General features: G+C 40.2%; 1 protein-coding gene across 3 annotated transcripts in view; it reads left to right on the top strand.

Moving 5' to 3' along the window:
* Positions 1-25596, top strand: part of LOC116234502 (BEN domain-containing protein 5) — an 854963-nt gene that overhangs the window by 661087 nt on the left and 168280 nt on the right. For all 3 annotated transcript variants that reach the window (XM_090146639.1, XM_090146640.1, XM_090146638.1), the window contains exon 8: positions 11868-11982. In XM_090146639.1, coding sequence (XP_090002765.1) covers positions 11868-11982 — 115 coding nt within the window. The remainder of the gene's footprint in view (positions 1-11867; positions 11983-25596) is intronic.

Here is a 25596-nt window from a genome sequence, read left to right as displayed (position 1 = left end):
TTCAGTCTGTGCTTCTACCCAAGTTCCTCTCAGCTCAGATTCCTGTTTCGGTCTGAATCCCGTGTGTGTATCCCACACTGAGGGGCCCAGGACATGAAGGCACCACAGCACCTGGAGGGATGGCTCATTCCTCATGTGCTCTTGCCGCTTTCCGGCATTGTGTGCTCTATGTCCACACAAGCAGAGCTGATCACACCAGCGACCTGTATAGCCAAGTGCTCCACTTGTGACCAACAGTAGCCAAAGACAACTGTCACTGGGTTATTAAAGGTGAAGGCAACTTAGTAGAGATGATCCCAGATAAGCTCTTGTGGCTCTCCACAGCTGAAGGAAACTGAAAAGAACAGTTGTGAATGACTTTTATGTTCTATTGTATGGCTTAGTGTTCCTTAGTCTGCTTCATACCCTATTGCTCCAGGGTCTCTGCTTGACTGAGCAACACACGTGCAGATGTTGGAAACCATTTTTAGAATGTGTTTAAAATTACAGATTTTTCATTTTTCCTAGCATTATTTATGCAATGCCTTTTTCTCCTTTTTGCTTTGTATTTGATTTTCATATGTAAATGTATTCTGTCTCTCTCTAGAGAAATCTACCTTTTGCCTTCTTGCTTTGCAGCACATTTTTGCTTAGGCTGATCTATCCATCTTCATATGTAGTTATTATTTGTCTTCTGTAGACTTGTGTAGACCTTATTTCAGTTAATACTGTAAGAGTAAGAGCAAACTGTGGCTGCATATTTGCATTTAATATGCAAAAATGTGTTATATGGCACGTCCTGGAGGGAAGCATTAGGTAGCTCTAGTTCATCCTTCCATTCCCATCACCCACCTTTGTTAAACTGAGCCAACTGAGAGGCTGAAGTATTCCCAGAGAAAGACAGAGCTGCCAGATATCGAGGAGATAGCTCTGGGCACAGGGGGTGCTTGGAGTCCTGGTGAAATAATTCGTCAAAAAGCTTGAAAGGAGAAATGACATCTTTAGCTATTCCTTATAGTCCAGCAAACTTCAGAGGTTTCCCAAATAGAACAAAGTCTGCCTAGTTCTCCCTAAGTCCATAAAAGAGTTTGTTTTCATTCCTTATGAGCTCTGCTGGGAATGTTTTTCTGGGTGCAGGCAACTTTGGAAACTTCACGCTTGTGGTGTGGTCCCCTTCTTGGTCCCTGAAGAATTTCTGACGTCCAGATTTCCAGTTGTTATGGTGGGGGAAGTAAATTGTCATGTTCCAGCTAGTGGGGGGTTGAGACTGGTCCTGGGTGGAGCAGCAATAACAAAATAACCTAGACTATTGCTTTTTGTAAGACTCTTCAAATAGAAAACGAGAATGAAGGGATTTTGTTTCTTTTTCTCTTCTTTGTTTGTGCTGTGCAAGGTATGGGTATGCAGCTGAAATTCTCATTCAGTGCCATGATCAGAAGACTGATGTTTTTTTAGTTGATAGTGATAGTAGGAAACAATGCCTGAGTTAACTCTGCAAATGAACATGCCTGCTTAATTTCTTGTTCACGCATTCAGGATCTTCCTATTTTGCTTGCATTTTTTTTTCCCTCTTGCCATCGAGGCACTGTCCTGGGTTGTGACCCTCTTGTCTTACACATCATGGAAGGCAGAATGTCCTGCGTATCGGTTCAATTCTGAGGCTTAAATTGTAGCTGTATTTAATGTTAGTTAATTCTGTAAAAATCGAGGGCCATAATCCAGGAAATGTTTTTAGTGCTGTCTTGGAGGACTTGCACTCACGGGAAGGACAGACTTTGAATAATAATGACCAAAAGCATCGTCTTCTGAAGCAACGTCTTTAGAACGATTCTGATAAATCCCAAGTAATTCATTAATAAAGCAAGATCATCTGATTCCTGCAGTGTTTCCCCAGGAACTCTATTGTTTCTTCCCAGGAGGAAAAGAGACATCATCTAGGGGATGTTGATCGACTCATTTTGATGCAAAGAGAACTTCAAGCTCCTTACAGCATATTAGGAAAATTAAAGAAAACAAAGCCACCCACTCAGGCTGTGCTGTGCACAGAATTTATGAACTCTTCGGGCAGTTCTGCAGCAGCTGTACGCTCTTGCTGATATGTCCTCTCTTTGACAGCCTGGCATGTTCTTTCAAGTTGATTCCACAAGTTTTGCAGTTGTTCCAGTACTCCTGGAGATATTTATGACTGCCCATGGGACCCGGGGGAGATTAGTTTGTAGTTAAGCAAGTGACATCAGCCATCAGGGTAATTAAGCGGCTGAAGAACGGGCTCATCTCTGCAGAGGTCAGGAGGCAGTCTGTTCCCTTCTGTTCATTCCGGCACTTTTTACCAAACAAATCCAGCCTTGGCCTCATTCTGCTTTCCTGTGTGGGTCTGATTATTATTATTTTCGAAGTTAATGGAGATCTCATTACTGTAAAGAAGCGAAGAAATGGATACAATGAAATAGAGGGAAAGATTAAGCTGGTACACCACCTGCACTCACATTGAGTACCATGTGCTGTGCTGGGTGGAGGTGGATGTTGCCATTAACATCCTGCTGCTTCTCTGACCAAATGTTCAAGCAGCCTGCTGCTGCCATGAACCCCCATGCTGGAAGCTGTTGAGGATCTAGCCTTTTCTTTATGCCTTTTTCTAAAACCTGAAAAATCAATTGCATCAAAATGAGTCCTGAGGCCATAAATTGTTGGTTCCAATGAATGAGGCAAAGGCTCAAACTGCTAAGTTCCTCCAGGTCTCCAGGTGTTAAATAACTGCTACAGCATCAAAGCAAATCTCAGTGCATGCCAGAAGCCTGCTCTGTCACGGTAACCTTATGTAAAATATGACCTAGATGATGGTGGTCCTTTGTAACAGGATGTTTCTTGTGGTCTTGTTCCATCAGCCAAATTCTGTTTAGTAATTTTATTTTTCAAGCAGGATAAGGTTCTAGTTACAATAAGGAATGTGGAAAGTTTACAAAGTAAAAACTAGACTTGCTCTCACAAAATGTTTGATTGCCTCTTTTGTGGTTGACAGCTTCGACAGACAAAAATTCACATTTTATGCCACATTTTACCTGGGGCGATGCTTTGTGATGCTGAATACCACCTATGGTTTGTGGAGCACATTTAGTGCTCCTTGATTTGTGTGGAAGAAAAGATGACAGTAGTGCTGAGAGTACTCAAGCTTGCATTTCTGAAGTGTCCAGCAACTCTCATTGTCTCAATTGCTAGAATGTTTACTGCCTTCTGTTGTGCTGGGCTGGGTTTTAGGAAGAGCTGGGAGAGGGAAGGGACAGTCAGCAGCACAGACCTCCTGTAGATCTTTTCCAGCTGAGTAAGAATAGAAAAATTTTCAGGATTTGCTTACAGTACTTAGCAACCTTTTTTGTTGTTGCTTAATAGTTACCATATTTCCAAGTGTATTCAGCACTCATGTGTTCCATGAGTTTGTTTGCGAAATCCATCTGCTGGTTTTGGCCCCGAAGATACCAGTTTTGTTGCCCTGCAAATCTAGGTACTGCTTTCTCAAGTTGAACTTAGTAAAATATCAGGGTCTGGTAACAACCTGCCAACAATCAGCAGTGCTACAGATAGATCACAGTCTGACTCCTGGTCCCTCACCCTAGCCATCAAGAATGCCAACTGCAATTATGTTTTACTGGCAGTGTATATCTATGTCTTTTCAGTAACATCAGGATGTTGTACTCTACCCCAGCACCAGCAATCACATATTCTCCCAAGCAAACGTGAATCTTTTTATGATGAAAGAGCCAAAGCTCATATAGATACAAAGGAAATCCCAAATACTCACTACTTCTTTTTTTTTTGGACTGAATTGATTCTAATTCTCTGTTGCTGTTTTTGTGTCTGACTAGTTGACACTTAAATCCATTCCTCTGCATGGTCTCCCTGCATGAAATACATCTGGAGAACATGTGGTTAGAACTCTTCAGTGTTTGGGGGCAATGTTTGAGTGGTCTAAACGTAGACATCAAGCAGAAAGCATGGAACAATCAGTGCACGTGAAAGATAGATTATGTAAGTGTATTTCCTTTATGTAAAAACAAAGAGTATAAGCATAAGTAAATGAATCCACAGGATGTTTTCCAGCCCACTCTATCCCGTATGTTCTTAATCAGCAGGCCCATTAAAATGGGCAGAAAGGCCTACCTAGTGGCACTGTATGGTCCATCAGCAGTCCTGGGTTGTTTTACTGTGGCAAGAAGTTCCTAAATAGTTTTTTAATTTGTAATCTCAATGTTACTGGAGACTGTAATGGCAGAAATACATTTGGTTCCATACAACAGTACGAGGTGGATTTTAATACCTTTATTGGGTGTTCTGGAACATAATTGAAATACTCGAGTCCTAGAATGGCCAGAGTTGTTGGTAATTTTAGAGCTGTAAAATATTAAAGCAAGTGTTAATCACAAATTGTGATGTGCTGATCTGTCCAGGTAGGCTGACCACCCAGCTGTTGTTCTCAGACAATTACACACCAAAGAACATATGGGAAAAACTGGAGGGATGGGGTGGAGGTGAATAGGTGTGATGCCCTGAATCAGGTCAGGTACTTGCAGAACTGTATGTGTCTCTGGCAGAACCCATTTGGGAGGTTCTTGACTGCTGTTCCCACCTCTGGCTTTCTTCATCTGTGTTTGTGTTTCAGCCACACTGACTGCCAGGATCATTATTGGTGGGAACCTATGCTGACTGGTGGAGAGGGAGGGAGACAATTTAATTTTTTTTTAAGCATTCTTTGAATAAATTACTCCGAGTGCTTACCAAGCACATTAAAACTTGAGTTAAAATCCATAGTGCCTTGCTCTGCCATTTTAAGCATTTGTTGCTAGTCATTACCAATTCCTTTGCACGCAGCCCTAAAGCAGAAGCACGATTTTCTCTGGAGCTGACATTAGCACTGTTTCATTGGGCTGGCAAAATGCAGTGAGCTAGTGTGTTCCCTGGGAGACTGGCTGTTTTCCATTTATTTCACTGCTCTGGAAACAGGCCTAGCTGTAATGGCCTAACATATCTTAAAACAGGGAAATTACTGATTCAAGTCAGTGAGCATATTTTCATTTTAAAAGAGTAACAAATTAAATAAACTCCCTGCATTTTGCATTTGAGACCTCAGTGTTTCATCTGCTGTAATCTAATTCACCCATTCATTTCCTGCACATTCATTTTATCCCATTATTTGAAATTTCCTTTGCTTTTAATCCTGTGTTTTGAAGAGACGTAGAGTTACAGCAGAGAATAGATGAGAGAGCAATGGTAAATAAAAGAACAAATATCCCATAATACAGCTTGATGTGCTCCTAATCAATATGCTTATCACAGCTGAATCCTTGAAGTTAAGCATACAACTTTTCTGCCTCTGGTTCATTAAAACTTCTTTAAAGATAGCTGAAATTGGGCCATGTGTGCAATCCGTCAGGTAGCTGTTGCTATTTTATTTTTTTTAACAGCTATGATGACTGGAGAGAATAAAAAAAAAATAATAATAACCCTTCTGAAATAAACCTAGAGATATTTTGACGCATTTTCAATCAGTGACACAATCAAGCAATGATATCTTATTTAACGCTGAAAATAGTGATTTGTTTGGTTGGGACAAATTGTGTCATGATTAAAAAGTTCTGGTAATCCAGATCAACCTAACCCTCAACATGTGTAGGGAATGCATCTAGGTCACCTTTCTAACTCCATTTTGCTTGCCTCGATTGGCTCCTCTTTGTCTTGTCATGGGTAATGATGTTGCTTAGCCATTGCCTCCTTTGAGAGCTTCACGTCAATGGGAACCATTGGCAGCTTCTGTGTTTTCTAACATTTGATTAGTTTTCAGTGTGTGGCACCCTCAGGCCTGTACAGTTCAGCTCTGAGCCTATCCTGCGGGGAGATGAAATCTGAGCATCAAGCTAGAGGAAAGGTAGGGTGTGATGAATACTCCCTGACGTCTTTGTGCATGGCATTGCATCCCTCTCTGAGTGTAAGCATTTCTCCCGTGTTTGTGTGCACAGATGTTGTCCAGAGAGAGAGTTAATGAAAAACAGGCAGTGTGCTGGATTTTCCTACTCTTGCTAATTGCAGCAACCACTCAGGCATATGCATGTAGATATACATTAGGGTTGAGAGCTGGAAACTGTTAATTTATACTCCAGGCAATGAGATTTCCTTCATCTAGCACTATAACCAGTGTGTCTGGTTTACTTTTCCAGTGCTCCTTCACTACTCATATTTTATTATTTTTTTATGAAACAAACCTTATTTTTGCCACGGATTCCAAAGGAACTTCTGGAAAGACAAGGAAAACAATTAATAAAGCATCACTTTGCAAATCCATGAATCCCTTCTGTATTGATAAGATTGTTAGGATAAGGTTTCTTGTTTTCTCTTTACTTCTTATACCCCCCCTTCTCCCATTTCTGTCCCAGTGGAAAGCTGAGTGGGGGTCTAAGCGCTAAGGGGAGGAGCAGCACTATTGAGAAGGAGTAGGGTCAGCATCTGCAATGATCCTCTGCTTATGGATCACATGCAATGATCCTTCGTAGAGATAATAATTTCAGCGTCAGCATGACGTTAGATCATGTCAGTAATCCTGCTGTGAGTCAGCTCTGCTCATTTATCACCATTAAAGTGCTTTTTTTTGGTTCCCTCTCCACCTCTTGCTGTGGGGTTGAATACTGGAAATACTTCAGGCTAAGATATTATAGGATTGTTTCTGGCTATTGACTGTCCTGGGGGCTGTTCTGACAGCACAGATCTGCATTCTGCAGCCCCCACATGGCCTTGCTTTGGCCTGTGCTGAGGTTCAATGTGAGGATGATATCTTTCCTGCCACGCTGGGATGGAGAAGTGTTTTTTATCCATCATTTTTTTCCTTTTTGCAGACAGAAGAAAAAGGATGAGGGATGAGCAGACCAGGATCCCTTTTCCAAAACAGAGTTCCTTCATGCCTAATGACAAGACAACAAACCTCACATTCTTGTTTTCCTACTTTCCACAAATGAGCATAACGTCTTTCCTATTGGTTTCTGTTTTCTTTAACAGGACATTTCAACATTTATACAAGGATGAGCGTTCAGGGCTCCCTTCATATTTATTTTCCAGTGAATATACCGTATGTTTGTGTGCTTAAGTGTTGTGCTCTCTTTAACCTACGAGCTCTGGCAAGCTGACTGTAGGACATCATCAGCTAACCACTCAACGTTAGGAAAAGGGTTTGAAAATATTAATCATTTCTTCTTTCTTGGCATATGCTAGAACACAGTCCAGGATACGTTTGCATTAGCAGTTGCCATATTGCATTAAGATCTGTGGTAATTAGGTTTTCAGTAGTAGGAACAGGGCAAATGTATGATATAGTTATACAATTAAATGTATTGTCAGAGTGAAAGGATGTGGTGAGGCAGAAACAGGATAGTGCAGGCTTTGCTTTGGAAGGAGCAAATGTGAAGAGGTCATGTTAGAGGCGGCAGGAAGTTTAAACAGAGTTTAAAGCAGTTGACTGAGGAAACACAATTTCCGCTGTTCTTTCTGGGTAAGCAGAGAAGGTTACTCTGCCACATTACAGGAGGAGGGACGGTGGCAGAGGGTGCTGCTGAAGCACCATAAGCTGGGTTAGGGAAGAGAAGCGTCACAGGATCTGGTGTTATGGTAGGTGCGAGGTGCTGAGCTCCAGGAGAAATTCCAGCAAGCACATCTGGTCTTCAGAAAGAATTACGGCAGCAACGTGACTCTTAGTAGGGAAGGTCTAGTCCAGATTTGGCACAGTTTCAGTGAAGTTTGCCAGAAAGGACTGATTAAAAAAACAACAGCTCATTGCTAAGATTTCTAGTGCCATTACGACAGCATATCTAACAGCTTGCAGTTGTCAGCACTGTTTTCCTTTCCCCTGTTTTTAATTCTTTCTTTCCTTCCCCTCACAACAACTGTGAAAAGCTCCTTAAAGTTAATGTAAAGTCTGCACTTGATTTTGTGTGGCCTATGGATAAGCCTCTTCTCGTGTCATGGCTGATTGCTGATTTCTGAGCCGTTCTAGTTCCAGGCAGCATCTATAATTGCATGTTATTATTTAAAAAATGATTATTTTAATTACTTTCCAGAAAGGAACATACCAAAATACTTATTATTTGTTTGCTTCTTTTAATTGGAGAACTTCTACACACTTTCATGTGCCCTACTAGGTCTACTCCATCCAGTTCTTTCTTTTATCTTGAAGCGACTTGAAGAGACAATATGCAGTTAATGGGACATTTTCTTTGACCTCTAGCTGTAGAGTTTTGTTTTTAAATAATACTTGTATTTTTCATAGATGGTGTGACTGATTCAGATTGGATTATTTCATTTGACCCAAACTGGGGCTGTGGTTCGAAGATCCAAGTAATCTGTGGGCAGCCGTTTTTTTCTTTAATAGCAAACTAATTGGCAGACCAATTAATCTGCTCATCTGTGAAGAGAAAATTTATAGCAATAAGTAGTTCTATTTCCAGAAGTCATTCTCTAAAGTAACATTACAGTGGCCTTGTTTACTTCATGCCCTGCAACATGATCCAGTGCTTCAACAGTAGCACAGGTCAATTAGTGGACAAATTAAGCAATTATTAGCCACTAACAAGGGTGACTGGCATCATTACCCTTCCTGTTTACCAGCAAACTGTTATTTTAATACAAAGATCAACAAATAAATTAGGGCATCTGTTGTATTGCCATGTCTGCCTTGAAGTAAATGATATTAAATGGGCTTTGGTTGCTGCCAAATTCCTAACCCCAGCCTAATGAGATACACTGATATGTCTCTTGCTGATTACAGAAGCTGTAAAATTTAGTTTGTATTGATTTATTAACAAGACCAAGTTCTCTGGTATGATTTTTTTTTTAAATAGTCTGATATCTGTCTTTTTACTGTAAATGTTATCGATCCAGAGCCCATCAGGTTCCTCTGAAAGACAAAAGTCTATGCTAATTGTATTGATTATTTGGATGCTTACAATAATTCCATGGTGATGTTCATCTACATTTTCATCTGGTGCTTCTCTTGTGCTCCTTGGAGTTGCTTTTCTTCCAGGCTTCTCTTTGTCAGTTATTTTTACCACTTGCTTTGTATTTCTGTCATGGGGTAAGTCTTGGTCAGATTTAAGTAATATGTTCTCCTAACTATGCAAGTAGAGTAAACCGTTTCTGACTGGGTGAACATAACTGCAGAATGTTCTAAGAGATTGAGGATACACTGGGAGATGCTGGGTCTGATTTTCTACCAATCTGCTGTGTGTCCAAGATTGGTTTGTTCCCTCTTGTTTAGTGTTCCTGGTGCAACAGTGTGTTGTGAAGAGCCAGCATTCACTCATAACGTGTTTATATAGAGCCTTTCGTGCTACAGCATCTGCTTGGTTAGGGAATAATAATTCACTCTGCAAAGCTGATTACTGTGCCTTCTAGTTGCTGGTTTGCCTTTGCAAGCTCTGTGAGTGTGGATGCATCAGTAACAGGAGGAAAGCAAGCAGAATCTGGACAAGGCTCTTCCTTGGCATAGCTACAGCCAGAGCAAAACTCTGAGACACTGGGCTCTTGTGCCACCTCCTGAATGAGGGATTCCGTATTGTTCAGTCTGGAGAAGAGGAGGAGGAGACCATATCTCTCTGTACAATTCCCTGAAAGGAGGTTGTGGTGAGGTGGTGGTTGGCCTTTTTTCCCAGATAACGGTAACAGAATGAATGGTAATGTCCTTAAGGTACACCAGGGGAGGTTCAGGTTGGATATTAGAAAATTAGAAAAGGTCTTTTCCAACCTTAGTGATTGTGTTTCTGGGTGGTTAACTCTTCCACGTCTTAAAGAAAACACAAACAGCTGTAGGATTTTCAGTCTAGTTGCAAGCTTTTTAAAATTAAAACCAGCATATTGTCTCCAGAAGCCAGGACCTAAGTGGAGGATTGAATCCCTTTCAGTAGGTTGGAATCCTTCCGTTGTGCTAACTGTGGGTTATGTTTAGACACTGCCAGAGAACGGTCACAACAGCAGTTTAACTTATCTAGGCCTTTTATGTTTACATACAGGAGACTTGGTTATTTGGGGTCCAGTTGTGTCATTTCTTCTTGTTCTTGCTGTTGTATAATGAACAAAAAACAGAACACCAGTCCCAATGCAGATTGGTGTTCGGTTTCTTTCACTGGGTGGAGATAATTGCAAAAAAACATTTCCTGAGCAATGTTATTATGTATATGCTAATTTGCCTCAGAAATTCAGGCTTAGTCCCTTTTCCTGTGGAAAACCCAGTTGCAGAAAGGGTTTAGTCTTCAGGTTTAGTCACTAATAGATGAGAAAATTGGTGATGTTTACAGTCAGAGACACCTTGACCACCTTAGGCATTTCATAAACTTCATTTTACTCATTATGCTTCAATAAATTAGAAATAATTCCAAAAGCAACATAGGTTTAATTTTTTTAATATTTGAAATACAGAGTGGGCCTTATGATTTCAGCCAAATGAAGTACCAACACCAAGTGTGACATTTGGGTCCTGTTTTTATAGAATGTTTCAACAGAGTCATAAGCAAGTGTTTTTAACCTGGCACATATTTGGATTTTAGTTTGTATTTTTCTGAAGATTTTTACTGCATTGTAAGGAATCAAGTTTAAACTCAACTTTCTGAAGTCAGCTAGTTAGCCCATGCCATCTCTTCTGTGCTGAACTATTGCTTGTTATATCTATTCCCTAGGGCTTTGCCTTGTCCAACGTTAAATGTTTCTGATGATGGGGTTCCACTCTTCCCCTGGAGAGATGATTCCACAGTATAATAGAGCTTGCCATTACTGAAATTTTACTCATGATCAGCCTTAATTTTTCTCTGCTTAATTTTATCCAGTTACTAGAGCATAGTGATTGATTTATTCTAGGGAAATTCAGTAAATGGTTCCTGCTTCACAGGATGGACATTACAATAAATAGCAAACTGTCATGACCTATCTGTGGGTGTCCTGAGATTACACAGGAACTCAATTTATCTCGACATTTCTTCCCTGGAAACTATTCCTGTCAGTACCAACTCAGTGGGGGAATAAGCAATGAATGGAACTTCTAGGCTGCCTGCCTCCTGCCCCAGTGCCAACCTTGGAGCAAGGAGAGGATGAGTTACTCCCTGAGCGCAAGCTTAGAGGCAAGAGCCCTGGTGGGGTCTGGTGCTGGATGTGCCTGGAGGAAAGGGCTTTAGGATCTGTCATTTGCCTTGCTGCCACAATAAAGGATCTGCCTTGATGAAGTGGAGTTGCTCCTGGTTTGTATGGGTGTAAAGCAAGTGATGAATCTGACTTTATGAATTCCAAACTGTCAGACGCACAGTTTTCTCTGTACCTGGTACAGAGTTGATGTAACTCTCCTGAATATAATAGGATATTTTATATCTCTTCATGCATTCAGATGACCTGATCTCCGTGTCTACGATAGATCTACATATCTTCTTGAACAAATCTGAGGCCAGGTCAATGGATTGCCACTCGTGAACTGAGTGGCAGTACATGCCCATGTATGTACATGCTGGCCATGAAAGGTACCAAGTTTAAACTAATCATTAGTTCTCAATTTTATCACTTAAGAGGAAAATGTTTGTTGTGATTGAGCTGATGAGAAGTAACTTGGCTGGTTCTAATGTAGTGGTCATACTGTACTTGAGTTATCAAGATGGGCTAAGGATATTTATTCTTAATGTTGTCATTTCTGGAGATGTTTTTTTAAAGTAAAAAGTGCTATGTAGTTGCTAGTGGCTGGTTCTGTTTGAAGCAAAACACTGCCAGGAACCAAGAGGAATGATCAGTGTAATCTTTCATATGTGACTTTTGAGATAGATACCTGTAAATTATTGATGCTATAGACCACTCTCTTCAAGTTCATCTTTTGCTTTTCTCAGGTATAATTGATTTCCTTGTGAGCCAGCATCCTATTGCAAAAGTACTGAGAGACCACCTGGTGTTCAAGATTGCACCTATGCTCAATCCTGATGGAGTATACCTAGGAAATTACAGGTATGATATGGAGAGTTAATCTCTATATTGTTATATCTACCTTATGCACTCTGTTCTGTTTTGTACCAAATGGCTTATTTTCATTCATTTCTTCTAAACTGGAGGTTCCCATGTGACTACAGAGCTTCCTGAAATTCCCATTGAGGAAGGGGATACAATGGCAAATTTGCTTTCATCAAGGTGTAGGCAGAAACTCCCCAAGATAGAAGGATATCTGCTCTGCAAGCCTCCTTTATGTGTGGGAGCTGAAGTCAGCATGGAGCTAGACCTCAGCTATGTTTTATAAATGCATTCATTATGCTGCTCATCAGCCTCTCTGTAAATGTGTCAGTCAATCACAGTTTCCTCCAACTACCCAGATCATCCATTAAAGTCACAGATTTCAGTCTATTATTGTACTGTAATAGATAGCGATACATAGAATGGAATAATCACCCACCCTATGCTAATTTTGCTTCATTTTAGTATTTGAATTACTGCTTTACCTCCTCCTCCGCTGAGAACGTACCCAGATAATCTTTTGTTTTCCCTAAAATTGTTTGTTCTTTATGCATTTATTTACAAAATAGATGTGCTGCTGGAGGTGATAATGAAAAGCAGTTGATAAGCTGATGATTAGTTTGTGGGGGCAATTACATCTACCACACAGTTCTCTGGAGGAACCCTTGAGAATTGTAATACATAGTGTATGCGGTTTTGCTTACAGTGCAAGACTAAATAACACTATACTCTGAAGCCAGGCTACTTTGAGGTTTGATCTAATTAGGTTTTGCATTGCTAAGCAGAATAAGACTAAATTATTGTGTGGGTGGGGAGACCACTGAGGAAGAAGATAGAAGTTGCAGAGTTTGGTGCTGCTGGCTCTGTTTTTTTGTTTTCAGGCATGATTCTCAGTCCGCCTGTGCTTTGTTGCTTCCTAAACTGAAGTGTTAGGAGACTGCCTGGGTAATTTCACCACGCTTATGCAACTTTTATATGTGAAACTTCCAAGGACAAATAGTCACCCTCCAGCTACACCGATACTCACTCAGCTCAGCTAATCTGAAAGCAGAGAGCAATGCTGCTGTAGCGGTGTCTCACAGCACCAGGAATTTATTGTAATGGCTGTGTCACCGTATAGGAAGGAAGCCCTAAAATGGCTCTACAATCTGATACTACGTTATCTTGTTGCAGGTGCCCTGCACCTAGGCAAGTCCAGTTGCAATTAAGTAGCTTTCTTTTCCTGCCATAAATTCACCTGCCCTGTAGGTTTTTCTCCTGCATTGTTATTTATACCCTTTGAGAGGCACGCAGCTTTAGACATGCATATGGCTCATAACCTGAAAAGCCATCTGGGAACCCAGGTATTACGAAAGGGCAAGTGAATTCATCTGGAATTGCTGAGCCTGGTATTATGCTATTGTTTTAGCCTTTCATGATATGCAGAATTTTCAGCCCTCCTGAACTAAAAGGACTTTTAATGAGGTAGTTGGAAAAGCATTTGATTTCCTTGCAATTCTTCACTTTATTTACAAAAGCCCTAATGTAACTAATAAGTTAAAAATGAGGGTAATAAGCAAAATACTACCTATTATCTTGAGAAGAATATTAAAAAGCCTAATAGTGTGCCGGCGTTGTAGTTAACTAGTGCTGAGTGAATAATTTACAGCAAACACTTTATTTCCTGCTCATACAAAATCCACAAGCACATCAGAATTTATTTGCTTGAATTTGCTGGATGAATTTAAAGAAAAAAAAATCTCTAAGGATCAATTGCTAGTATTTGAAAATTTAACTCTTTGGCTTCTCTGTGATTGACTAGATAAGTCTGTTTCATCTCTTTTGGTCTTTGTTGGGATTAGCACATAAATAGAACTTTCAGAAATCTTCAATGTGGCATGGTATAACACAGAGGTATCAGCTGGGGGCAACCCTCTTTGGCTTGCAAACAAGGTTTGTGGTGCCATAAGCAGCAAGAGCATTTCTAGTCATTTGAACTTCTCCTTCCTGTTATCTCCCTCTCTCTAAAAGCAGCTACTGACTATTTCTTTGGTTCACTGAAGGTGCACGTTCAGAGCTATGCAAGTTAAGATAATGAAATGGGTAATTAAACCTCATGCTTGAGTTTGTAAACTGATCCTCTGCCATGGGGAGAAATTTTGTTTTAACCCCAGTGCTACACAGCTTTATACGGTTGGCAAAGTATGCTGTCAGATGGACTTTGCTGTCCTCTGAAATCCCAAGTGTAGTGAGCACTGTTAAAAGTCTGAGTGTGTCAGCAGTTCTTGTAGAGCGGATGGAAGGTACTCCTTCTCATGTTCTGCATACACATTTGCACAGGGTAATATGGTAACATTTGGCTGATGGGGTTTTCTTCGTTTTTGCTTTCGGAGGTGAAGGACTCTTGTGGATGGTGTGTCCCTGTGCAATTCTCTGAAATATTTTTTTTTTCCTTTGTTCTGAGTTGCTTGTGAACTAAGATCTAGGAGTTTAAGCCAAAACTGCAACAATAATACCAATAATTGTCTATTATCTATAAATTGTTGCTCATTCTCAAGGGTACAGACCAAATAGGTTGTAATTCTACAGGGGATTTCTTGTGGTGAAATGTTCATAACCAGCAACAAGTGAGTTTAATATCACGGCTATAAAACATGACTGCTCGCGGCACAGAAATACCTGTGAGGAATGTTGTTTCTATGTTGCACATACTTTGAGGGGGCTCTAAAAGAAACCATCATGGGACTGAATGTCAATTCCTTTGATATCCGGTTTAATGCAAAAAAAAGATTGTTAAACTTTACTGATGTATGTGCAAGTGTTTGGAAAGTATACTTGTGGGCCCCATACAGTTGGGAACAAAAAACCAAGGGTCATCCTAGCTAAAACAGTGGCTCTTTAGCATGGTTGTCCCTCTGTTCTGGCAAGTGATTTGTCCAGAGCTCTCAACAAAACTGAAAGACCCCTTTTTGATGAAAATGAGGCATAACTTTTTTTTTTTTTTCATCATGAAAGATCATGCCAAAAATAAGTATATTTGTGCACTTCTCCATCCCTCTCTGATGAATTAAACCGTGAAACAATTTTAGAAAGCAAAGGAATACTGCTGTTGAGAAGAGAGATTCTTGACTTTTCTCTACTTGTGCTACAGCATTATCATCTTCTGAATCTATTACCATCCCCAGGGAGGTGGAGTTAGACTAAGAAAAAAATGTGTTCTTGCTTTAAAAGTCGTGCATCCCCAGGCTTGGCCTGAACTTTCCTTTATCGAGAGCTTGTTCTTAAGCTGGCATTCTGCAGTTGAATGCTGAAATGTGTCCCTGCAGGCAAGATGACTGTACCACACTGTCTTAGATTAGTTCCAATTTGTCAGTCTCACCTTCCAGAGATGAAACCCCATACTAGCACCAAAAGGGATGTATTTCTTAGTCTGGGCAGATATTCACTGAGATGTCTCGGAAATGCCATGACAAGGTGCTTGAAATATCCTGACTGTTTTCTAAAGGCTTTGTTGTGTGACCCACTAATGCTCCCCTTTCTTAATGCTTCTGTGTTGCCTTTGATGTGGCAGCTGTGACAGTGCCACCCTTCTCTAAATTAAAGCCATGAATTAGCTGAAATATTCTGATATGTCATCACTGGAATATCCTTCTATCTTGATTGTAGAGGCTTTAAGAGTTTGTGTGGATGGGGGAAGAGGGCACATGCCAGTTCTGATCCTTTCTTGTTTCACTGTTAGGTACGATGGTTCTGAAGCCAATAAAGTCTCCTACTTGCTTGTGTGAGGGTTCAACAAAACAATTTGTTGGTTGGAAAGGAGGCCAACCCTACTGAGATTGGAAAGCCAAATTCACTGTAGGTGCTGGCAGAGTTCATACATAAATGAGAGCTGTTTTGACATGAAATGTTTTAGACAAATTGCATATTTTAGCCTTGGAAATATAGTTTTGTAAAAACTTGAAACTGCTTGCAGAAGTGGGCTTAATTTGACAGTTTGTTCTGAGTGGGGAAAAAAAGTGAGAGGAAAGCTTAGAGAAACAAAGTGATTAGTTTTAGTATTTTCTAAGAAAAATCTTTTGTTTATTTAATAATGGCACGATCTGTTTCAAAACTCTTTTGGTAAGATCCCTATTGAAGAGTCTGAAATAAAATGAGGAAACTTTGCTTCAGATCAAATTAAATACTTCAGATTGGTCCTACAAAGGTTTTTTGTGAACTTTATTTCTGTGACTAATAGTAAAAGTGAAACATTGATGTTCACATGTAATGGCTGAAGGGACATTTGACAGTAAAAGCATAAGAGGATTTTATCCAAAACGTCTTAGCTTTGAATTAGAACTGTATCTTGTAACATTGGGTGACTGTCTTTGGTCTTTGATATTAACACTTGCAGAGGATATATATATATATATACCCACATACGTAATTGTTCACTGTTCACAGTGGCTGGATGTGCCATGTCATTCATACTATTACTTGACTTATTGTGAGACATGGCTGTTCATGTGCATGTTGACATTTGCCTAACATGATTATTTTTCATGTGTTTTTCTAATGGGAAAGGTTTTTTTTCCTAGCTTCATTTCATGAATGTGAAAAACATGCATTGCTTTGAATTGAAAAACTGCATATCTATCTCAGATGACAAGATGAAGCTCTCGATGGAGTTTATTTTTCCTAATTAGACGTTTGTCATTGTGTATTCTATATAACAGCATATAAGTAAACAATCATGGACCTTTTGAATAAATTTATTGGTTTTATTTATGTTACTGGGCATTAAAAAATCTATAATTACCAGGTACAGCCGCACTATAACTGGTATTTAATGACAATTACTTTTTGTTACCATAGAAATGAGTCCAAAGTAGTTACCTATAATTTCTCATTCCCAAACCTCACACATGTTGTATTGCAGTATTACCATAGTAATTGCCTATTAGTCATCATAAAATAAGCAGTTACCCAGAAGATATCAGGATAGTGTGAAATTTCTCATCTCCTTCAAAACTTGCAGCACATGCCGCTTCTCGTCTGCCTTCAGTGGGATTTTGCTTGAGTGACAAAAATGTTGGTGGTACATTAAACCGAGGGATGAAAGGATGTGATTGAGAGAGAATTATACTCTAAAAATAACTGCTGGGAAAAGTATGTTCCATACCCTGAAAATATAAGACTATGTCATATTATTTAAAAGAAGAAAAAAAAAAAAAGAGGCATTTTTCAATTGCATGAGATGGAGATTTGTTCCTTGCTATGAGTTTTCTCTGGTTTTTGTTTGTTTGATTTTAATACACCTGTGACCAAACCAGAGGTTATACATCTGCACAGCTTCCCATACGTCTCCTGAGCTGATGGGATTTCTCTTTCATTAATTATGTGTAGTGGATCCATCTTCCTAGTACCTGTCCAGTTGAGCTCGGATAAGGGAAGTGCTGGCGCTTGGTCTCCTCTGGCCCAAGGCTGTTCAGCTCCTGCCCCATTATGGGAAGCACTGCCTACATCAGGCTGCTGTCAGCTTCACCGCCTACTCAGTGGCCTCTCTCTCTCTTTGTTTTTGTTCTTAACTTAGATTGCAGGTTGCTCAGGGCAGTGAACCACTTTCCCTACCTGCCTATATCACATTTAGCATCAGCCATTTCTTTGCATCGCCTTCTTCCTTATGGAGGTGGGAGGGGATGAGATGTGGCAGAAGAGTAGCTTTCCTTTCCCCAGCTTCTGCTTGGAATTAAGGAACGTTCAGAAATGATCTGTGCTGTCCTTCTCCCTGGTCATTTGGGTCTATTGTGGATTTTCCAGTATGGGCTGAGTTGAAAGCAGAGTCTGAAGTGATTCCTCAGTTGTGATCAGGTGTGCTTTAGGCATCAGCACTGGAAAAGTCCAGGAAGGCAAAACAATCAGTGAAGATCTTCTCTTCACAGCATTGTTGTTCCTCTCTTGTGTGGATGCTTTCTTTCCATTGTGGTTCTTATTGCCCAAAATGCTACAATCATAAAACAGTGATTGTGGTTACTGGCTTTGGTCACTATTAATTTAAACAAACAAACAAACAAAGTTTCTGTTTGTTTAAAATAAAATAAAAAATGGTCATCTTTTATCTTAAAACAAATGCCAGGTTTGCAAGAGGGTTCCTATCTACTGCCATTGAAAATGCTCTTTATATTGACGTGGTAACTGCTCATTTAAACCATATTACAGCTCCTGAGTATTTTTCAGTTGCTATTGATGTGACAAATTCTCTTGCACAGAGGACTGCACCAATCAATAGAGTCAGTATATGTGCTTTAACAACAAAGCCACATGCCTTGGGGTTCCAGTTGAATCTGAACCTTTTAGTAGCATTAAATAAAGCTATATTTATTTTGCTTTTGGTACAGGAAAAAAAAAAAAGACCTAATTTAATACAACTTGTTGCAAGGGCTTGAAGGCAGCATTATGGGACCGGTTTCACATGTGATGAATACGTAACTAGTGTTGGAGCTGCTATTTTGTTGTTATAAGCAAACCCTTCTCTTTTAGCTAGATTGATCAGGGACTACAGAGTAGCCTTTTATTTTTATGGAAGCAGGGAGAAAAGTCATAATGAGAAATATTGAAATCATAGCGTTTTTATATCTGCCATTATTCCACTGAGAATGAGACATGATGTCCTTAAAGAGACAGGGCTATTTATTTTCCATTTAAATAGGACCATTTGTGATTATTACCTTTGGGCTGTTATGCAGAGGATAAGCACCCAACTCATGAATCCCAGCCGAGTGAATCGAAGTTTTGTACCCGAGTGCCATTTATGTCTGTGTGTTGCTGTAGGAGCCTATTCTTGACCTTCACTGAATTCATTTTTGCATATCTTTCTCTTATAGAATATATTTGCAATAAATAGGGGTGATTAAATGCCCATTTCTTTTCCTACTCTCCTGAATAGCTAATCTTAGATCTGAATGATCTTATTTGGATTCCTCTGCTCTACTTTCAGCTGTAAAACCAACTAATGTTGGACTTCCTTCTCTTTCTCTGTCCTTTGACTAACTTTTATATCTGGATGGTGATTCGAGCTCTTGCTTATAGTAGCAAACAAATGAGAAAAGTCACCAGTGTTCGAGATGTTTTGTTGTTGTTTTTTTTTTAATCTGCAAAAGACTTACAGTTAACTTCAGCCTATTTACAGTGGATCTGTGCTTTGGTTTCCCTAGCTGCAATTTAGGAATAAATTAGGTCTCATATATCAGGTTAGCTGTGGACCTTACGATTATTAGTGTGTTGCATTCATTCCTTTGCTCTGAGGCACTGTGTAGGTACCAAGCAATATTGCTTAGAGAAATGACATCTTTAAATATACCTATGCAATCAAAGCTGTGTTTTGTTTTATTTCTGGTTTTGCAAGTGAGAGGAGGCAGAAACACGTTGAGCTGGTCACTATCTCATGATGTATCAAGCTGAGCTCTACCTCTTGAACAGCAGTTGCCAGGCCACCCTCAGCAGCTTTTAGACTGAAGGGCTGCTCCAAAAGCTTGTTTGCTGGACACAGGAAGTTATTGCTGTGACACTACCTAAGAAGTATGCCGTGTATTTACAAGTGCCATCTGCTGGTATGGTTTTCCGAGCTATTTCCAGAGGCAAGTGTAAAACATGCCTTCCTTGTAACAGCCTTTTTTATCAGCAAGCTGCAGGCATCTGCCTGCTCACATGGGACATGGCTAGCTTCTAACTTGAATTGCACCTTGCTGCAATTACACCAGAGATCCTCCTGCTCTAGCAGGTGTCTCTGCAGCAGCTATGGGCTGATGTTGCATGGTGTGGGAAGTGTTTGCATAGGTGTTAGCAGTGGGGATCCAGCTTCCGAGTCCCAAGGCTTTGTCTCCTCTTTTCCCCCAAATTTAATTAATGATACTGCTGTTTTGCTGAAGATCTGGTTCAGGATGGGGCTCTTGAACACCTACAGCCCTACAGACAGCTAGGCTGTGTATGGGGATTCAAGATGTTCTTGTGCTATCAGGGCTGTTGTACTCTCACTAGACTGCTGCCTCCTTCCCTCACTTTGAGAGGATTCTGTCCAGCATGGAACAACTTGGCTATACTCTCCTGGCTCTGGAGGGGTTCCTAGATGCTGCTGTCTGTTGGTCCAGGGGACACAACCAGGCTACTGTCATATTTTAGCTTTACCAGGGTACATTTGGTTGATGGTTCATGCCAAAAATATTTTTCTTTGCAAAAAGTAACTGAAAAATGTAAACTGCAAAATATTTTCCTGTAGAAGTGACCAATTTGAGGTCAAATTTTGCATTAATGAGATCACACACTGTTCATTCCAGGGAACAACTTAGAGGGATAACATGGAAGGGGTTTTGTTTTCTATCCATAAGCATAGGAACACCCAGCGTGTACTTAGCTCGTATCCTATTTTTGGATTGTTTCACCACAGGTAGTATCTTAAAAACTTTCTCACCGTGTCCATTCTGCACTTCTCCTTATTTAATCAGCATCTGATTACCTAGACCTACAAATTTGCCTGCCACTTTTAAGGCAAAGCAGCTGATGAAAAAGCTGATGAAAAAGAGGTCTCAATTTACAGAAGATCATCATCAGCCACTGATCCTTCCCAGGACCTCTGAAAAGCTCCTTGCTTCTGGTCAGTATTTATGATGTGACACAAGCAAAGGGTTTAGTGCTCCCCTTCAGCTTATGGTGGAAGTATTTCTCACATATCAATGGAGATGTTGTGTATTCCTGTTCCATCTGCTGCTGTGTGGGTAGTGAGGGGGAAATCCCATCCAAGTTACTAGGAAAACAATAGCAGCCTAAGGGAATGTTTGTTTAAGTTGCTTTTTGTTGTTTTCTTTTCCGCTGTGGCAGCTGCTCTGTTGTTATTTTTGTTGTTGTTGTTGTTTGTTTTAAATGGTGGCACTTAAAATGATGGCAGCTTGCTGTATAATTTATGATATTAGACCTAAGGGCAGTGTCATATAACATGAAAAAAAATCATGAGACAAATCTAAATAATAAACATCCATTATCTAGAACAATATGGTTTTATTAAAACAGCATTCAATAACCTAATGATGTGCATCACTTCTGGGGAGTGTAAAGGGGAAGATGCCTTTACGCATCTTGGCTAGCACACTGACTTGCAGAGTCCCTAATCTTGGTGACACAGAGGAGCCTTGTTTTGGTCCTTTCCAGTAATGGATCTCAGTAGTTTGGAGCTGTGATGTATCACTTCTATGCAGAAGAAAGGATGCCTTTTTGCTTATGCTAATTTGCATAGGTGAAGTCTCTCAGAAGATGAACTATGTGTTGAATCTTAGGAGTTTTCAAGGTGTTTGTCTGAAAACTTAGGTTACGTCTGTAAAAGAAACTTTCTCTGTAGCTACTAGTACACAAATCTTTGTTGCTGGAGTAGATTGGAGACTGCTGTTTCACAGGTGATTTAAGCTAAGAAGAGTGTGATATGGCAGCCAAAGGGGCAGTTCAGTTCTGTTCCCTCCTGGCCACACATCTCTGCCATCTCCTTTGTGCCACAACTGGTGCTTGTGTGGCAGCACTATGAGCCAGAAAAGGATTGATCCTGCAGAAATCCAGCTCGGCAAAATGGTTTTCACTTGGCTTCTTGCACAGAAAATGGGACCACAGCAAGAGATAGGAATGAGCAGGGACAGATCCCTTCTGTTGATGGTTTGGTTGTAATGTACTTAAGGTAATTCTGAAGTGGAGGCTGAGATGCTGGTAGCTGTTGTGCAGTTAGCCCGGACACCCTAGAAACAAAGGATGGGATGACCACTGATTTCCTGAGTGCTGTTGGTGCATTCACAAACAACCTTGCCTATACTATCTCTTTCTTAGGATTATTATTTGCTAGTAGGTGCAAATGGTTATTTTTACTGCCCACTCAGGGGCTTCATGGAGTCAGAAGCTGGAGATGAGCTGTTTCCATGCAGCTGTTATGTCCTGTTACATATGTGGTGAAAAAACTGTCCATGAAATCCCTTTCCCTCTCCACCCCCTTAGAATACAGCAGCCAACATAATGGTGCTGACGTGGCAGCGGGAGCAATTAATCTCTAGCAGATTACCTTTTCCCTGCTGCCTCTGGCACCAGGCAGAGGGGGGATGTCAGGATGCCCTGGGAGGAGGTGTATGTGACATCTGATTGACAGCTGATGGCTCTGCCTGGTTGGTGCCCGGGAGCTGGAGGAAGAATGCTGACATGGATGGGTTGTGGTCAGGAAAGGGATGGATGTAACATTTGTGGATGCACAGTGCTGAATCACACAAGCAGTATCCATCTCTGCCAGTGTGAGTGGGACAGGTATTCTGCCTCTTCTTCCCCTCCCAGACTGGAAAGGATGTATATTAATAGAAGTATACGTGACTTAATGTGCAGCTACTCAGTGTTAACCCACATCCCCAGGGAAGAGAAGTGCTTATTTCAGGTTGTGCAGATCATAAGCCTGCTGTCTTGTGTGGCGCGTGTGCTCTGAATACTAATGCTCTTTTTCCCTTTTCTTTACTGACACAGCCATTGAGCTGATGAATTGTATAGATTATACAATGATAATGGATGGGGAAGGGGAATAGTAAATCCTGCCTGTTTGTGGAGAACAGCTGGATTTCTAATAATACTGGAATGCTGTTGTGGTGGGGGAGGTTTAGCTGCCCCCTCCCTTTCATTGCTGCCATTCAGACATCCCAGTGTTTGCATAAGGATGAAGCTTTCCAGCACCCTGAGGCTAATGTAGCAGTTATCCTGGGAGTCTGCCAGCTCTGTTGGATCTAGGAAGAGTCTCAACTTCTCCATGGTGCCTCTGTGTGATTCCTTTGGGAAGAAAGGAAGATAGAGGCCTTGTATTTGATCTCCAAGTAACAGCTAGGTGAGGGAATGATTTCTCCTTATAAACTACTCCAGTCCCTAGTTGCAAAGCGGGCTGAGCTCTGATCTGATCCTGTGCAAGGCAGCAAGTAATCTGCATTATGGAAAGTCTTAGGGCAAGATTGAGTTGGTAATTTCAAGAGCTGCAAGAAGGATGACACAGAACTGTGCAAAACTTCCAATATTTTGTATTATTAATAATAAATGTTGTATATTAATTCTAATTGTAACAAGCTAGCAAAGGAGACTGAATTTTCAGATGATTGATAAGACTGTGGTGTTCACCAAAAGCCACAATCCTTTTCTGCTAGATGCTGTACGAGCACATCATAAATGATCCTCACTTTCCCAAAGTGCTTTCAGAGCTAAAAGTGTGGCGCAGCAGGTGTACAAGGCAATCAAGTGAACTGTTATAGCAAGGGAAGACAAAGTGCTAAATATAATTGGATGAATAATAGTAGGGCTTTTTCTCTTTCTTTTGTGATTATTTCTTTTCCTCCCTCCCCTCTGGTCAGTGGCAGGAAACACAATAGATAACTATACAATCAGGATAAGTAATCTTCATATATCAATGGATAGTAGGGCTTCTCTAGATTTAGTGAAGCTGGAGAAGGAGTTTTCCATGGCAAAATACATTTTGCAAAGGGAGGTTGAACCAAAAGGTGCATTTCTTCAAAATGGATTACCTCTAGATGTTCCTCTGTTCTCCCTTTCTTCACTGCTTGGGCATCTCCCAGTGCAAGCATTATTTCAATTCTAGCTCTAGGATTTTTGCTGTTCTATTGCAGCTGAGCAGTATTATGGTTCTACTCGGTTTTTTTGCACCTGGATTAAATTGCCATTTTGTGCATCTGGAGGTAGTTTTGTTCTGTAGGTTTTGGAAATTCACAGGTGTTTAAGGCCCAGTCAATCTTTTGGCAGTGCTGGCTATTGAGGAAGCTTACACAATGAGAATATCAGTTTTCCATGTAAGCCCTCCCAGCAAGTTTTGCACCCCAGTGGATGTCCATGGGTAAATCTGTCTGCTCTTTCAAGACTGAAAAGACTCAAATGACAAACTGCCAGTCTTTCTCCTTCACTTTCTGCTATGCCCTTGTAAATCTGTATGTTTTCAGTAGCTAAAATTATTGTTGTTGTTGTTTGTTTTTAATTCTTCCAGTAGAGTTTACTTTTACTTCTGGTGTTGACATGGCAGGAGAAACTAATGGCCATGTAGGCTTGCTCTTGACATCTCTATCTTGCTGATGCTTTGCTAACTTGTGTAAGAGAAAAACAGGTCACACCCAGGAGATGCACACCGTTTTATTGGTATAAGTGAGAAGCAAGCACAATCCTAGCAGACAGTTCTTATTCCTTACATTGGTCACCCTTTCAATTACAGATCTGATCTGCTAAAGTCTTGTCATTCTTATTCTAGTTTCTGTTAATGAAATGCATTTAACTGTCAGCTCTTGTTAACAGTAACAACACAGCTGAGGATTCATAAATTCCCATGGAATTCAAATGACTGCTACCTTAGAGGAACTCAGTCAAGTCCTTTTTCATCTTGAAGTTGGAGGAGAGAGAACCTCAGCCAACCTGGATATTTCAAGCAATGAATTTATCTCAGACTTATGTCTGATTCCTGTCTGAAATAATCTAGATCAATATTCTAAGAACTCTGGGTTTTTCAGGTCCATGTCATCATTGTTGATTGGTTATTTTTGTGAATGGGCAATGCTTCAAGGGAGATATCTGTGTGTGTAGGGCGTGGTAAATCGAGAAGGATGATAGTTAGCCACTTTTTAGCTTTCAAATGTGGGTTTATCAAAACACTGTTCAATGCAGATGGAATTCTTTTCCAAGAAGCCTGTATGTTTGATGATCTCTTGGTCTTCCTTTAGTATTATACATATCTGAACAAAAAAAATTAGACGCACTACCTACTTAAATCATTTAATCCAACTGAAGTATACTACAAATTAAAGTTCTGGAGACAATTTATTCCTTTCAAATGACAAATTCCATTAGAATCAGTAGAAGCTGGAGGCTCTTTCTTTCAACTGTCCAATGCAGAGAGCTTTAAGCTTTGATACCATGTAAGCTTAGTAGGATACAGAAGAAACACCACAGGAATAAAACTTCATAATCCAGTTAACTTTTGCTGATACTTTCCCGAAAACTTGTATTAAACAGATGGTGTTAGTTTTAAGATGTAAGCATTTTAATTCGTAGTTGTACAAAGTCCACAGAAGCAGGATGAAGGTCAGCTTTGGCCATTTTGATCATTGCTATAATGATCAGAACAGATTTGTACCTGCCATTCCTGAATGGCTACTTAGACATGGAGTTTTGTTTTAGCAGTCAGATAAGGAATAATAAACAAACAAAACCTTTTTTCTCTTTTTAATTGAAAACATAAACTCTCTAACCTATAATATAAAAGTGGCACTGGGAATGACTCATCAAGTTGAAAGCAGGCCATGAATAAGTGTTGGCATGAGCAAAGTAAATACTATGCACGTATTCTTTATAAATGGATCTGCCAGATACTGCATACCTTTCTTGTTTAGTGCTGGAAACAATTCTGTATTTTCCCTATATCTAGGGACAGAAATTGTGTTAAAATCTGAACTCTTGAATAGACTCAATCTGACTTTGACCAGTTGGCCAAAGTAAAACCTGGTGTTTAGTTTTGTCAGGGGAACTCTATTTTGTGGTTGGTCATCTTAATTAAAATGGTCACCTGAACTACTCCATGTATGTGTTCATGCTACTATTTAATTATCT

The sequence above is a fragment of the Phasianus colchicus genome, chromosome 9 (assembly GCF_987193195.1).
Source record: "Phasianus colchicus chromosome 9, bPhaCol1.hap1.1, whole genome shotgun sequence".
Classification (NCBI taxonomy): Eukaryota; Metazoa; Chordata; class Aves; order Galliformes; family Phasianidae; genus Phasianus; species Phasianus colchicus.
Note: the sequence above shows the minus strand (reverse complement) of the source record. Positions and strands in the feature narration are given on the sequence as shown.